We start from the raw sequence: 16724 nt of genomic DNA, 5'->3' as shown, positions 1-16724 counted from the left end.
GTTAATTTGATACAACTTATTTTTTTGGGTTTTATCTATTTTATGGTAACTTCAAATTTCATTGTATTTGAATTCAGGTAAATTCAAAGTCATAAAATTCAAGGTGGGTATGCATTTATGATTGTTAAAGCTTTTGGAATGATTAATAGAAAAAAAAAATTAGAGTTAAAATTACCTTGTATTTCTTAATTTGATCTCTACTATAATATTGAATATTGTTTTTGGTAAAATTTTAAAGTATAGTTATCTCCAAAATTGGTGTTTGATTTAAAAAATAGTTTTGAAATGTTTTAAAATGAACAAATTCTTTGTAATTAAATATTGTGCTTAGTGAGATTTAAAATTATGTTTTATGTGTTTGATTGATTTTAAAATGTAAAAAACCTTCATAATTAAATAATACTGGTTTACATATATAAACAACAATGTTTTATTGAAAAGTTATAAACTTTCATGAATCCTAAGAAAGTGTCGTTGTTGATGAAAAGCTCAATTCTCTATTCCTCGAACATTTGAGGATTTGTCTTGAAAGTACATTTGGTGTCAACCAATGTAAGAAATAAGGTCAAAATCTTACAATAAATCTTCGATTTCAAGAAATTCTCTAAAAAACAAAAGGAAGTCCTACATTGAGGACATGAAAAAAAAAAAAGTATAAGTATTATGTCAAGGTTTAAAAAATGAGTATGTGTTGGAAATATAAAACTCATAAAACTTTTATAAAAAGTTCTGAGTAATTCACTAAGAAGTACAAGAATTGTTACTTTGACAACACGAAAAGTGAGTATATGTATTGACGATATAAGATCCTAGGGATTAGATATATCTAGTTAGAAATCTCACTATAAAACTCCAGTAAGAGTTTTGAGAAATCTACTAAGGAACATAAAGAAGTGTTTCATTAAGGAAGTGGAAAAAGAAATCAAAGTTGGCAATATGAAATCCATGAAATTTCAATAAAAGTTCTTTGAGGGATTCATTAGGAATATTACGAAGTGTTGTATGCCAAAGACATGAAAATGGAGTACAAGTATTGATGTCATAAGATTTTAGGAAAATAAGTACATCTAATCAAATAAAATTATATATCTTTTTCATATATTACACCTAATATGTTGGTAGGTAGATTTTTGTCATTATACCTTGTTCATTACGAGCAACCAGTTTTATTTATTTCATGATATTGTTTGCTCTCATAATTAAAGAATTAATCCGAAGAGACAAACTAAAAATTAGTAATAAAAAATATAATTTATGATTAATTTAGGGAATACCGGTACTTATTTCTCTTTGGGTAGTTTTATATATCAAGATTGTATAAATAAAAAAATTACTATAAGTTAACATTAAATAAATAAATAAGATATAGTAAAATCTCAATAAATTAATAACATCATTTAAATAATAAATTTTTTTAGTCTCAACTCAAGTTAGTGTACTAAATTAATAACTTTGTTAAATGCATAAGATAATAATTATTTTAAAAATCTTTAAAGGTTCAATGAAATATAAATTAATAATAAGTAAAGCACATAAAAAAAATTAGAGAAATTATTATCTTAGCAAAACTATTTATTTATTGATAAATGAATAATTTATTAATTTAGAATAATATATATATATATATATATATATATATATATATATATATTATTTTCTACCATTAATTACTTATACATATATGGTTTATAAATCCAAAATCAATGCATATCACCATTAAGTTAGTACATATATAGAAATTTAGAGACTCCAAAAAAAAAAAAAAAAAAAGATTGTTGTAAATGGTAGAAAATAAAAGAACTTCTAAAAGGAAGAGATATGATGTCAAAAAGCTAATAAGGTATAAAGAGGTTTCAAGTATGAGTAAAAATTATAAAAAGTTATTCATATTATGAGGTTTTATTTGGTATTTTTTATGGACTTCCTTATTTAACGATATTATTAATTTAGTATATAGACCCAAGTGGAATAAGAAAAAATATTATTTGAATAAAATTATTAATTTATCAAATATTAATTTGTCGAGCTTTTATTATAGTAAAAACATGATACTCTTTTACATTAATAAATCCATAAATTATTTTTTATTGATAAATCAATAACCATTTTAAAAGTATATTTTATGGTGTTATATTTTAGGGATTTGACAACATTCTGTGTCCTAATTAATATATCATAACTAATTTGTTAAGAATCAAGAATGGGCATTCCAAACATGGAATGTAATCCTAATGTGATGGATAGAGGATAAGGACTAGAAAATACCTTAATTCTCATTTCTATTTGAAGGAAGATTAATGAATTATTTTAAACCTTAAAAGCTAGAACACACCATGTGAAGAAAATGACACACATCATGTGAATAAAAAAATAAAAATAAAAAAGGCAAAAAAAGGGTATTCATACATTGAAGGGCTTAAAATAATATAGATTTTAAGATTTTTTTTTTATTGAAAATTTTAATTCATACAAAAAAAAGGTTATTCTTAGATATTGTGTAATCTCGAAATTAAGGTGGGTGGACACACAAGGAAAAGAAACGTCTCAATTCCTAGTTCACACTTGGAAAATTTTCCATTCTTGAAATTTTTTCCACAAAAAATATGGTACTTTACTTATATTATTTTCTGATATAATTTACTTACCATAGATTAATTGTATAGTCATCAATGACACTCTAAATGTTTTGGGCCATCAAAGCATTATAAATTTGCTTTCATATACTGTCATCTCCATTTTATTTTTTTCTTGTTTGCCAAACATTCAACATATTAGGGCAGCAACAATTTGAACGTCAAGTCTTGTCTTTGATTTTCTCTATCACCTATCGCCTACATTATCCTGTCAAGTCTCAACAAAAGTTCTTGATTCTTTCTTCTTGTTAATTTCTTGTTTCTTTCATTATTAATATTATAATTACTACTTACGGATGGAATTATCTTTTTGAATTATGCTTGTCTCCAGGCCAGCTAGACTGAAGATTTATGGTCACCCACCTGAGGAATGAGGATTCCCCCACAAGGCATCCATTGTAACCTACAAAATTAGCCACCTGGCAGAACCCCACTTGAACACCACCTCCTCCAAAGCCCAAGTTCTTCACTGCCACCTGCACTGGAATTGATTTAAGGAAAAAGAGAGAGAGAGACCTGCTTCCATGTTATTCAGTCTCACCATCAAAACCAGTAGCGTAGAAAAAGGGAAAAAAGAAGGAAAAAAATAGTGGGAAAATTTGAGGAGGAAAAGGACAGGAGTACCCTCATTTCTAAATATATATATATATGGGGTTTTTGGATGATCCCATGCACTTGCAAGCGGGAATCTCTTGAGAAGTCCTTTCTGTCTGCTTCCTTCCCTCTCTCTTGTTTTAAATACACCACATTAGTCTAGACTCTCTACCATTTTCTCAAGCGGTACTACTTCTTTCTCAATCACTATTCAGTATTCACGGCTACCTTTAGTTTTTTGACGCAAAACAAAACATGTCTTCTCAATCCACTATTCTCTTCCGCGCTCTCTCTCCAAAGGGTCCCCTACCTTCTCCTTCCTCTTCGACACCCAAATATGCTGCTGGTACGTTCTTGTCTGTCTTCCGTATAAATCATCCAACCCCACTTGGGGAAAACACAAGATTTTTCATTTATTATATGTTTTATATATGTTTTCTGGGTGATGGTGGAATAGTCATTTTCTTTTGGTGTGTGAATAATGTTTGCTGGGTGATGAGGCTTTCGCTTGGTTTTTGTTTGTTTTGATTAATTGCTGAGAATGAAATATTGGAGGTTCAGATCAGTTTCGGCATGGAGAAAGTGAAAGCGTTTTTTATTTTCATGGTTCTATGGAGTTTTCTGTTTTCATTCCCTTTGGTTTCTCAGCAACCAAACTGAGGACAAAACTTCACAGATTTTGTTTTTTTTTTTTTTTTGGGATTGTGCTCTGGGTTTTGGAAAAGCAAAATGCTAAGAATGCCAGATTCCTTTGAGATATATGTACTTCATTGTATTAGTCAGCTTTTTCTTCAGTGGAGATATCTCTTTTCTTTAGATTTCTAATCCTCTTCCACCTTCTGCTGTTCTGCTAACACAAACAGCCTTTTTCCCCGGGAAACGGTGTGAAAATGAGCCAGCTTTTTCAATCTCCTTAACGAGAATCTACTGCAATTTGTTCTGGTCAATGGCACTAGTGTAATTCACTCTTCTAACAAGGGTATATACTGATGATGATGATGATAAAAATAGACAATTTTCCTCCACTTTAATTTAATGCCTACGATTCTTTCTTGTTTGAAAATAATTTATTTATTTAACTTTACCAAAACATTAGGAAAGTGATAAAATAAAATAATTTTTTAAAATTTGTAGGTACTGGATGGTGGGTGGCTAAAGACAAAAGGGCTCACTTCAATTTAAGGAGAGAGTGCAAGGCCTTACCAAAACCCCAAACTCAAGGTATATATATTTCGAGTTTTTTTTTTTTTGGGTCAAATTTTTGGAAATTTTGTTATGAATTTGAGAAGATCATTTGCACCCACCATGCATAAATTAATGATCTGTATCTGCAGAATACGTGGACGTATTTCAAAGTGGTCTGCCAGTGATAAAGTGGCATGAGATTGTGGAAGATGATATAGAAGAGGAAGCTTTCCAGGTGAAGATTGAATAGCTCCACAACTATGATTATGCATAATATATGCATCTACAACTAGGAACCTGAAATCTTTTGTGTTTGATGTGATGAGAAGGTTTGTAGGTCAAATGAGATTAAGGAACGTGTGGATTCCATAAAATCGATGCTGAGTTCAATGGAAGATGGAGAGATCAGCATATCGGCTTATGACACAGCCTGGGTGGCTCTCGCGCAGGACCTCAATGGAGGAGGGACTCCGCAATTCCCATCAAGCCTAGAGTGGATCGCCAACAATCAGCTCATGGACGGGTCATGGGGAGACGACTGCTTATTCTATGCTCACGACCGGATAATCAACACATTGGCGTGTGTGATCGCATTGAAATCGTGGAAAATTCATCCGAACAAGTGCGAGAAAGGTAAGGAAAAAGGAAAAAAGGAAGAATAAAAGCAACCGACTTTTGAGTTGTTTTAACATTGAGAATTAAAACTTGCCATCTCTGTCTTTGTAATATAGGGGTGTCATTCATCAAAGAAAACATAAGCAAGCTTGAAAAGGAGAAGGCTGAGCACATGCCTATAGGATTCGAAGTAGCTTTCCCTTCTCTCCTCGAGATAGCTTGGAACTTGGGCATCGAAGTACCCAATGATTCGCCCTTCTTGAAGGAGATCTACGCCCAGAGAAATCTGAAGCTCACAAAGTATGGTTTGATCACAACTCAAAACTTTGAGCTATGATGGTGTTGGCTACTTTCCAGAGTTGTGAATTGAAAAAAAAAAAAAAGATAAAAAAGAAAAGATGAAGTGAAAGTGACCTTATCTTCGTTGATTTTTAAAAGGATAGGTGCTTTAGTTATCTTTACAAGTATGTAATAATTATTATGTTGTGTGTGGGATAGGATACCATATGACATAATGCACATAGTGCCCACAACACTACTCCACAGCTTGGAAGGAATGGCAGGTCTAGACTGGGAAAAGCTTCTAAAACTACAGTGTCAAGATGGGTCATTTTTGTTTTCTCCATCGTCCACTGCCTATGCCCTCATGCAGACCCAAGATGAGAATTGCTTTAGATACCTAAACAAAGTGGTTGAGAGATTCAGTGGAGGAGGTAAAAGTTGCCCTTTATGCTTCCACAATCACCAGTTTTGCTTTCACTTTACACTTTACACATGTGCTTGTTTGCCTTGTAATTTTGCTTTCTTTTTCTATCTTTTAGTCCCCAATGTTTACCCTGTCGACTTGTTTGAGCACATATGGGCTGTGGATCGGCTGCAGCGCCTTGGGATATCGCGGTATTTTGAGCCTGAGATTAAAGAATGCATCAATTATGTTGCCAGGTATAATATATACACACATTGATTGTGATATTGTAGACTCATTTTAAAGCTATGAGGAACCTATGCAGAAAATATCTACATGGTTGGAAACGGGTCATTTATCACTCAACCCCATCTGATATAAATGAAGGTATTGATAAGTTTAAGCACTTTGAATTTCAGATATTGGAAAGAAAATGGAATCTGCTGGGCTAAAAACTCCGAAGTTCACGATATTGATGACACTGCTATGGGGTTTAGGCTCCTTAGGTTACATGGCCATGATGTTTCTGCTGGTAAGAAGTTTGGACTGAGCATGAATTTCCAGGACTAGTGCTGCTTTTGCATTATGTAATTAATATTGGTTATATATAATACTGTTTGATTGTTTCTTATAACAGATGTGTTCAAGTATTTTGAGAAAGGTGGTGAGTTCTTCTGCTTTGCTGGGCAGTCATCCCAGGCTGTGTCCGGGATGTTCAACCTCTACAGAGCTTCCCAGGTGCTGTTCCCTGGAGAAACCATTCTTGAGAATGCCAAGAAGTTCTCTTCCAAGTTTCTAAGGGAAAAACAAGCTTGTGACCAGCTCCTGGATAAGTGGATCATAATGAAGGATTTGCCTGGTGAGGTATGGCCCCCAAAATCTTGTCCAACTAAATTTTTTTTCCCTTTTTTCACTTATTAATTTCTTGTTACCTTAACAAATAAATGAATAATAATGACCCAGTTGTCAGGCTTTGGCTCCCACCCCAATGGGATGTAGTCTTTCTATATAGTATATGGTATATACCACTACCCCCACAATAACATTTATTAAAGTAATATAAACTAATTTTTCTTTTTCTTTTTTTCTTTTTTTTTTTTGGTTAACTTTTTGAGATGGGAACTTTGAATAATTAATCAAATAGTAGGTCTTGCAGCATTTAAAGGAAAAAATTGAATGAAATATCTCCCTACCAACAGCAAAATAAAGCAGGTAATTTGTGGACCATATCATCCGTGAATTGAGTGGTCCATGAACAATCTAATTTTTCTGCCCTTTTCTGTCAAACACAGCAATTCTACCAACTGAATGGCTTGAATTCTCCTCATCCTACAGCATCTGGGTCAGCCTTTAAAAAAAAAGAGTCTAAAGTCCTTTTGTAAGTGTCTTTTTCTATCAAATCCTAACAATAAAATTCAATAATATGATGTAACAGATAGGGTATGCGCTGGATGTTCCATGGTATGCAAGCTTGCCTCGTGTGGAGACCAGAATTTATATTGAACAGTACGGTGGAAAAGATGATGTATGGATTGGCAAGACCCTTTACAGGTACTTCCTATGCTTCCACTTGTCATAATGATTATACCCTTTTCAAATTACAAGGTTCTTTTAGTAACATTTTTAATGGTAATTTTTCATTTTTCCATTGAATTCATGTTGATTTTACTTTTGATTTTGATTCATCTCAGGATGCCTTATGTAAACAATAATGATTATCTTGAGCTTGCAAAACTGGACTTCAATAACTGCCAAGCCCTGCATCAGCTTGAATGGGACAGCATTCAACAGTAAGTAACCCAAAAAAAAACTTCCCCCATCACTTCAATCTCTATTATATTATAAGGTCATATTTACATTAACAATGTCATAATCTATAGGTGGTACACGCAATGCCATCTTGGGGAGTTTGGGGTTAGCAGAAAAGCCTCTCTCTTGGCTTATTTTCTAGCAGCAGCCTGCATATTTGAGCCTGAAAGGTCAATTGAGAGGCTTGCTTGGGCGAAAACCGCCATCTTGGTCTTGGCAGTCCGGTCGTATTTCAGCAAGGAAACATTTATTAAGCAGAGGAGAGCCTTCCTTCTTAAATTTGGATACAGCCCAAGTGGAGGAGACTACATGAAGAAGATCAATGGAAGGTAAATTTTCCAAATGTTTTGGTTGCTCCAAAGAATACTTCAAATGCTTTCAGCTAATTTGTCTTTTTCCCTTTTTAATGGTTTCTACTATATATTGATAGGTTCTCCATCCTGGGTATGGCTATGGCTATGGCTGTCCAATGTCTTTATTCATGTCTACATATTCTCATACTCTTCCAACCCTGTCATTCTCAAGGGTGTCTCGATCAGTAGGCACACAGCCTTATTTGTTGTCCATCTCAGTATAAGTTTTGACTTCTTGCAAACCCACCTCAATAATCAAAGCCCGCATTCCCATATATATCCACTAGTAAATTTGCTATTTGGGTGGAGTTACTGTATATATGTTTCTCACCACCATGCATGCCTACTCATTTTTGTCCTCAACTAACTCCATATCAATCATTGATTAATATTTGGGAACCATTAATGGAAATTGAGCTTTGATTCATATGTTTTTCCATATTTTATAACTTAGTCTAGAATTTAAAATCAAAATCATAATTTTCGAAGCTTTAAACTTTTTTTTGACTTTTTAGTCAAAGATGGTATTAGTAGGGTTGTTTTAAAATCCATTTTTTAGATAAATTACACTTTATATTTAATTGATATTTTAAAAGATTTACAAATTCGCATTAATGTTTAATTTAAATTTAATTAAATCATAATGCAAAATTACAAAATCCAGTGGCATCTGATTTCTGTTGGTTGCAGGGGCTCTGACTTGAACATGACTGCAAAGAGGCCTGTGGGATTCCTTAAGAACAAGAGCGGAGAGGAACTTGTCGGACTCTTACTCGGAACCTTAAATCAACTCTCATTGGATACACTGGTGGCTCATGGCAGAGACATACGACACATCTTACGTCAAACTGTGAGTTTTCCCTCTTTTGGGGTCCTAGAAAAATACTCTTATTATATTGAGAAATTAAATCAATACAAAAATATAAGAGAATTTATCATGAGATTTGTAATTTTTTTTATAAAAAAAATAAAATTATTTGAAGAATGGAAAATTGTTGAAATAAATTATTAGGCATCACCCCCCTGAGCTTATGTATCTGAAACGTGACAGTGGGAGATGTGGCTGATGAAACATTTGGATGAAGGAGATGGGTACCGAGGAGAGGCAGAGCTCCTGGTGCGGACCATAAATCTCTGTGCTGGTCGGTCTCTCTCAGAGGAGTTGTTGGCTCATCCTCAGTACAGGCGTCTCTCTCAACTCACTAACAGAATCTGCAACGATCTTGGTCTCTTTACATTGCACAAGGTTAGATTTTTAGATTTTGATCTCTAATGCTTTTAGAAAACGCTTTTAGAACACAAAATAATCCATCTTTAATGAAATTTAGAAAACATTTTTTAAAAATTGTCTTTCATAATATTTTAATTTGAAATATTTTTAATAAAAATGCATCTAAAAAAACGCTTTGATAGATAGTATTTTAAAGAAATCAAATATCATTTTAAAATTTTTAAGGAAAAAAATCATGGATATTAGAGTGGGAAATGACAAAAGTGTACCATGTGGGATATGGGAGGAGGGCCGAGATTCCATGGAGAAAAAGCTAAGACAAATGGACACATCCTCATCAGACCACAACTTTTGTCATTTGAAAATATCTTAAGATTTGACCATGAAGTGAAGTGGCTGTCCGTACAACTTCATCATTAGGAAAGGCCAGGGGGACCCTACCCTAACCTTAGTGCTTCTAATCTTCGATTAGTATTCCTAACTTCATCTCTATTTTTTTAATGTTATTCAGGGTCACAATGGCACCTACAATCCAGAAAATGGCAGCCCTATGAGCCATAGGGTAGAGTCAGACATGCAAGAACTTACGAAGATAGTGCTGGAAAACTACCCTGATGGCATCAACCCAGAAATCAAGAGGACTTTTGAGATGGTGGGCAAGAGTTTCTACTATGCTGCCTACTGTGGACCTGCAACTATCAGTGCTCATATTGCTAAAGTCCTCTTTGAGAGAGCAGCCTGATTTCTCCCTACAGATATGGAGATGAGTAGAAGAAGGTGGTGATGGGCTAATGTACACATTGTACAAATGAAAGAAATAAACATAAGCTTCCCTTCAGTCTTAGGGTAGTGTCAGAGAGTTGATGTAAAGTCTTTTTTTCTATCCAGTCAAAGATGCTAGCCCTAAGAAACCAACAAAAAGAAGAGGAGAGAAAGATATGCTCTATATGGTAAATTTTCAAGGGTTTTTCAAGTTAATTTGACTGACCCGCCCACAATAATGAATCAAGAGAGGTAATTGTTTTCACTTTTTGATAAACCATCATTATATAAGGGGCGTGGCTTATTGGTTTCAAATTCAAACTCAAACAATATGAGAGTAAGAGGTCTAAAAGTTAAGAAGAGCACCCTTCACTAATTGAAAAGCTTGGATCTCCTAGCAATAATAGTGTGCTTCTATAAAATGGTGATTAATTGATCGAGAGTTTGATAAAAAATGGTGATTTTGACCTTGGAAAGTGTTTAGCATTTGAGAAGTTCTTCAAAGCATAAGCAGACTAGCAATAATAGAAGAAATAAAGTAAGCACATTCGGGTGGATTGAGAAATAGTGTGCTGAATCTTTTGAGCTTGTTGGAGTAATGGTTTCCCTCTACGAAAATGGCAGACAATGCCATCAATTTAAGATATTTGGCATGACATTTCAGGGAAGAAAACAAATAGCGTGCTTCTATCCTCAACAATTCAAGTGGAGAGAATTCATTCACCCAACCCACAACCTCACGCTTAGATGTTTGGCATGACATTTCAGGGAAGAAAACAAATCCCACGTATTCCCCACTTCTGATTATTCTTCCCATCATAAGTGCCCTAGAACTGGGTTTATTTATGCTATCATGAGATTGTGGCAGTGAACAATGAGGACATCCCTACAGATTTCTATGGGGAGGGTGAAGTAATGTTGATTGCCTACATCAAAAACTTGAGAACCCAGAAGTCTAAAAGCAAGATGACCCACATACACACACAGGAGAGGTGCAATAGCTAAGGGGAAAATTTGAAATTATGAAAAGGGAGTATGTACAAATGGAGTGGAATTTGTTTTGATGGGAATGACAGATAAGAGAAAGCAGAAAGCAGAAAGTAGAAAGAGATTCAAGCTCAAATGGAAAAGAAAAGGGAAAAAAAGAAAAAGAAAAAGAATAAAAAAAACCTAGAAATGAGGAATGAGCACAAAAGCAAATGGGTGTCTCTGTTTGGACCCGAGCCGATTCTGGTCTTGCTGCCCCAATCTCCATCACTCCTTTTAGGTCTGGATGTTTGGTCGAAACCGTCGACTGGGCCGAGCTCACGTGTTGCCCCTCATCCTTCATCCGCCTTTGTTGCAGAAGCCGACACGCAGATAACATTGGGGCCCACCATTTTGGTTGGGGTGGGTAGGCCCTTTCCCTCAGGCCCATTCTGCAAAGATTTCATGGTTTTAGGATCCATTGCAGCATAAAGTGCAACAGAAATCTATTTGCATTCTTGTTGTTTGGACCATAGCCTATTTTCAGCCTGTTGGGAGGAAAAGGATGGAAGCTGTCTTCAAGCTTTTGGGGAATATTTTTCAAAAGTAAATCTATGTTCTACAATCTCTTTATCAAACTTCACCAATAAATATTGTGCTTTCAAGCCTATAGCCTGTGGACCACATTAAACCCCGGTTGCAGCCCACTGCATGGTCTGTGAGCCCCCTCCAACTTAGGAATTTTACCTAATAATAGTAACCCAAACCCAACTTTTGGATGCTTTAGAAATGCAACAAATGTGGAATTTCAGAGGAGATTAAAATCTAAAGTTGGGTTACTTAGATTTTCCTAAACATGGCAAGGCAAAACTATGAACTTATTGTTAAAGATGGGAGGTAGGGCAGGAATCAGCACTCAATTATCTTGTTCAATAGGAAACTGTCAACATCAAATAATCCAGAAATCAGAAAAGATTATGATAGGATAGTGCGCACTGTGGAAATGAGAAAGTGGGAAGCTGTTACAGACTTTGAAAAAGGAGAAACTAGGGTTCTATAAAGCAAGATGATGAGATGACATAAGGTTGCTTTTGAAAAAACACAACTTACTTGTTCCGGTTGTAATGCAGAAGTATTCCACTAAGTTGTCATTAGTAGTCCTAGATGTTCATCTCTCATATTCAACATGCCTGAAATTCTAAAACCAGTCTATGCCTAACTTCAGCATCTCAAAAGACAACAACATGATGATGCATTTCCATCAAATTCAGTTAGGCAGAAGTTTTGAAGAAAGCAGGTTTAGTCGTACTCCAATTCATCTGGAGTAATTGGCCTCTTGAGGGGGATGATAGACTTCTTTTGGACGTCCCGAGATAGTGCTTTCCTCATATCTGAAAGGGATCACAAAGTAGTGGAAGGTGAAAGGGATTGTTAACTATAAAGCAAATTAGCAAATTAGCACATTAGTAAGTATTGTCAAATTTAGATGCTCACCTAATCCATCTTCCTCCCCAGAGTAATAACGCAGAACCCTTCTATAGATTACATACCCAAGCTGAGTGAAAAAGAAATCAAAGAGCATAGTTACGGATATTGACATGAAGAAACTTTCCCTCACTATTTCCAGAAGAGTCCTAATAACAATTCATCTTTGATACTTTATGACCTTAAGCATGCACATTTCAACAGTACATAAGGGTTGAATAGGTAGCCTGCCTAGTAAAAAACATTATGGCAGATTTTTTGTAATCTTGCTTCATTGGCGAACAAGTCCATGTCAAAAAATATTGTCAAAACACTCCCCACTTCTATTTTCCTTAGCTAAGTCAAATAGTATATTGTCAATATCTGCATAGAGAAGGCCTCCATTAGCTAGTGGGTAGAGAGATACCATTCATATATGAAAGGACCTGTGCATTCCCTCAAATCACAAATTTCAATTCTCAGTTCAGAAGTGCAGGACCTAATAGACTAGTGAACAATTTAAAGGATCAGTCAGCTCACAAGCATAATAAAGGTCTGGCAAAAGTATCTTCAAAGATTGTTTCTGGCTACTCCTCTGTCTCCATTCAAGGAGGCTCGATTAGGCATTTCACAACCATAGCCAACCTAGCCGCAGCTTAGGTAGGGGCAAGCCTTTTCTAGTGTGCAATTATTATAGTCATCACTGAGAATTTTTTGCTACAAATATCCTGGGTCTATTCGATTACAACCAGTTTACTATGTCAATATGGATATACAGAAATGCTAGGCATGGTGTATCAAGAGCAATACAGTCTGGAAAATGTTTTTTCTACAGTATTACTCTTTATGAAAAGAAAGAAAGGAAAGGATGAAACACCGAAGTAGTAGTAGAGAATAAAATACAGTTACACATTCCAATAATAATCATCTGAGCAGGGTAGAAAAAACACTGAGAAAACTATTACCTTTTCATACATCTTTATTGCTGGTGTATTTGATGCTCTCACAAAAAGGTCCACAAAATAAGCCTTATCTCTGCAGAAGAAGGCCCATCTTAGCAATCAAAGCTGAGAGCAAAAATATCCACAAAAAAGAAAAAGAAAAAAAAAAAAAAAACCAACAACAACAACACGCTAAGTCTATATGATAACCGGCCATGCTAATAATTGTTATTCTGCCTTGGTGAAGAGAGTAATTTTTAAAACTCGCATTTCAAAAATGACAAAATGGATTCAAGAATCACAAAGAGCACTATTAAGAAGCCATTGTTGAGGTCAGCATGCCAATCAACATGAACTAACTAAACTGTAACTTGGAAGAGAGAGGGCCAAGCACTACAGCATTAGTTCATGCTTCACAAATCTACAAATTTTAGTAGAGTTTGCAGCGGGAATTGAACAATTTTAATTTTAAGCCTTAATATGTGCTTGGTGACAATTTTGGATGTGCTGCAACTGAAGCATAAGTCAACCACATTCTCTATCAATTATTCCTCCACTTTGTTAAAAATGGGTCTACTGTCATAGAAAACAAGAAAAGAGCACAAAGTAAACGCACTATGGAGAGAAAAGTGGAATAAGACACCCATATAATCCTCAAACAAAAAATAGTGATATTGTTCAAAGTTCTTTTCTACTGTCTAAACTCATTTTTAAGGAATCATATAGCCTGGCACTAAATTGTCATGCCTGTGGACCTCTATACCATAATCCAAGCTAGCAGAAAAATAGAGAGAGAAATTAAAGAGATAAGGAACCGCAGCCAGAACAATGGCTGCTTTTAAAATGCTTCCAGTGATAAATTCAAATGAGTGACATGATTAGTAATAAACCAACCAAAACAATTCTGGCTATAGACTTTCCTAGGAAAAGAGCAATTTGAGCACACCTTCAAGTGTAGATTTCCTTGGTCGAATTTCCAAAGATAAGGCACCTATAAATTAGGTGCTAAAGTTAAATAGTCATCAGGCTCCAACCAAAAAGACACCCTATATTCTCTATAAAGTACTAGAAATTAATAGGGATATCTATAGTAGAGTTCCATATCAATGCAGCAGGGCAACAAACTTATACAGAACTTTACAAGTTCTGCAGCATGCGGCAGTTGTGACTTCACAACTCTAGTATAACATGTCAGATATGTAGCTCATTAAACTTCTTTTAATGCAAACTTTAGGATGAGAACAAGAGGATAAATAACCACCACTGTAAAAGATTCATATGGATACTAACATTAAACATAAAAACCACAAAAAATTTTAAAAATTTTAAAAATAAAATAAAAATGATATTGCCACTTCAAATGGGCTGCTTAAGCAAGGATGGCTATGTGAGGAAACAAACCCCATTTTCTACAGTCAAGGTGAAACCAAAATATTCAAGAAAGCCATATGAAGGTTATAAAAAAATATATATACACATTAATTCTAATAAGATAGTATGATTCTTGGAACAGACTTCGTAACTTTTATGTTCTTAGCAATGTAGCAATGGTAACCCTTGGACCAAAGTCAAGAAAAACCCTTTGTTTCTCCCCCTGAACCCTAACTCTCTCTCTCTCTCTCTCTCAACCCTCTTAATGTCGTATGCCAAGGAACCATGCCAACTTAACATGTTATCTTTCACGGAAAAAGGGATCATCCAAACTACTTCGAATAAAGAGAATAAGAGATGCCAAAGAATCCTTGCTTTGGTGCAATGAAGTAGAATATGATTTGGGGAGGACCTATTAGCTTATTTGGAGTGTGAATAAAACTGGAGAATTGAGATGTCAATATCTTCCCCTGGGGGTAAGTGTTGGTTTGGTGTTGAGTTGAAGACGTTTGAGATTGGCATAGAGGAGTTCAAAGGAAAAGTGCGTGGGAAGATCTGTGAAAGAGGTCCCAAGTTCTCTTCATGGATCAGATTCAGAGGGAAAGGGTTGTCTCTGCTGCTAGAAGGGGTTAAGTCATGTTGTGGGCTAAAGGAGAGAGTTCTTTTCAGGAAGTTTTGGTCGGAAGGAGATAGAGACTACAGTTTGGAACTCCGTAGTAATAGAGCAGGGAGATTCTTGTTTTGTGTTGTAAGAGTTGCGGAGAACAAAAGATTCTCCTTGGATTTTCCTGAAGGAAGAGGGCTTGTTGGAGGCTGGAAAATCCTCGCTAGCAAACTGAGAAGTTTGGGAGTCTCTCCCCTTCAATGGAAAGGAGCTCTGTCGGAAAACTCCATGCCATCTCAAGCTTCGCCTAGCAGAAGTGAGAAAAAAAATATTCAACTGGACAGAGACACATCAACTCTTCGGGATTGCTCCGCGCCTCGTGATGCCATCTGGCTAGAAATTAAAAAAGAAATAATCGATAAAAATGAGGAGCTGCTGGGTAGGTCTCTTGTGGGCATATGGGAGGGAGACTCTGGCCGCCTCCCTGACCTTGTTTCCTTCGGGTCGTGGGCAAAAAACTCTTGGTTTTTAAAAGGGAACCTTTGGCTGTCAAACGTAAGAGAAAATCTTTTGCTTCTGGAGTTTGAATTTGCAGATGAAGCAGAGAGGGTGTCTAAATCAGGGGTGAGAAGCTTCTGCCTAGAAAAATGGAAACCATCCGTTGGATGTCTTGAGGGAGATGGAGGGGGAGCGCGCCTTGTGTGGGTCAAAATTTTGGGCCTCCCTCTGCATTTTTGGGGAAGAAGCCTCTTCAAGAGGTTTGGAGACTCTTGTGGGAGATTCATGGCTGTGGATGAAAACATAGCCAAGCGCTGGATTCTCAAGTGGGCCAGAGTCCTCGTCGAAACCAGAGATTGGCAACATCCAAGCTCGCTGCAGGTGGTAGTTGGTCCCTCTTGTTTCACTCTGCAACTCTGGTGGGAAGAAGAGCCCTGCATCTCCACTGTGCTCCCCTCCCACGAGCTCGGTGCAAGGAAGCTCAAGGAAGACTAGGTGGCCCCTTCACGCGCTGAGGGGAGTGTGGGCACCTTGCCCTCTTCCTCAACCTCTCTGCAGCCTGAAAAGCTGCCCCCACTGGTCTTGGGGAGTGGTGCCCCTGCCTCGGACAAGATCGTTGTAGCTGTTTTCCTTTCCCAAGCCTGCGAAGTGGAGATGGGCTAGCGTCTGGATGCTAAGGCCTTGGCCTATGTTAAAACCTCCGGGCCTAAGCTGGGGAAGGCCCACGTTTCCACCAAACTGGGGAACCCCTTTAAGCCCATTGTCTTTGCTCCTTCCAGCGACTTAGGGCAAGGAAGCCTTAGTTGCTCGCCGTGTCTGAGGAAAGGAATCCCCGCACCAACTCTTGCCACTGTTGGGACCCCTCAGATGGAAGCGTCGCCGCCTGTAGCCGAGACTCCCCCTCCCCTTCTGTTGAAGCCCACAATTCTCAAGGTAAGCTTTCTTTACCTTTGATCTCCTCGAGAAAGGAGTTATCTTCTTCTTCTACTCCATTCTGGGATACAGGGTTTGAG

General features: G+C 36.3%; 2 protein-coding genes across 4 annotated transcripts in view; one reads left to right on the top strand and one right to left on the bottom strand.

Moving 5' to 3' along the window:
• The first annotated feature begins 3295 nt into the window (after window positions 1-3295).
• LOC100259570 (ent-copalyl diphosphate synthase 1) lies at window positions 3296-10182 on the top strand. The gene is made up of 15 exons (XM_019221171.2): window positions 3296-3573; window positions 4362-4448; window positions 4562-4647; window positions 4742-5045; window positions 5144-5327; window positions 5526-5740; window positions 5849-5969; window positions 6132-6244; window positions 6350-6576; window positions 7148-7263; window positions 7404-7502; window positions 7593-7850; window positions 8565-8724; window positions 8926-9120; window positions 9617-10182. Exons 1-15 carry the CDS (start codon window positions 3483-3485, stop codon window positions 9845-9847), a joined length of 2487 nt encoding a protein of 828 aa, XP_019076716.1. The 5' UTR covers window positions 3296-3482; the 3' UTR covers window positions 9848-10182.
• A 681-nt stretch (window positions 10183-10863) lies between these two features.
• The window catches only part of LOC100252851 (N-terminal acetyltransferase B complex catalytic subunit NAA20), a 32279-nt gene continuing 26418 nt past the window's right edge, over window positions 10864-16724 (bottom strand). Inside the window, exons 4-7 of one of the 3 annotated variants that reach the window (XR_009465981.1) lie at window positions 13263-13332; window positions 12328-12388; window positions 11944-12224; window positions 10864-11773 (exon numbers count right to left, since the gene is read on the bottom strand). Coding sequence is in view for 1 of the 3 variants with exons in the window: in XM_002278210.4 (XP_002278246.1) it covers window positions 12133-12224; window positions 12328-12388; window positions 13263-13332 (223 nt within the window). In the remaining 2 variants the exon portion in view is untranslated. Of the gene's footprint in view, window positions 11774-11863; window positions 12225-12327; window positions 12389-13262; window positions 13333-16724 lie in introns of those variants that run through there. The other 2 variants (XR_009465980.1, XM_002278210.4) reach the window with 2 other exon arrangements.

Source organism: Vitis vinifera, chromosome 7, assembly GCF_030704535.1.
Source record: "Vitis vinifera cultivar Pinot Noir 40024 chromosome 7, ASM3070453v1".
Classification (NCBI taxonomy): Eukaryota; Viridiplantae; Streptophyta; class Magnoliopsida; order Vitales; family Vitaceae; genus Vitis; species Vitis vinifera.
The sequence above is the reverse complement of the archived record's forward strand: the minus strand, read 5'-3'. Positions and strand labels throughout refer to the sequence as shown.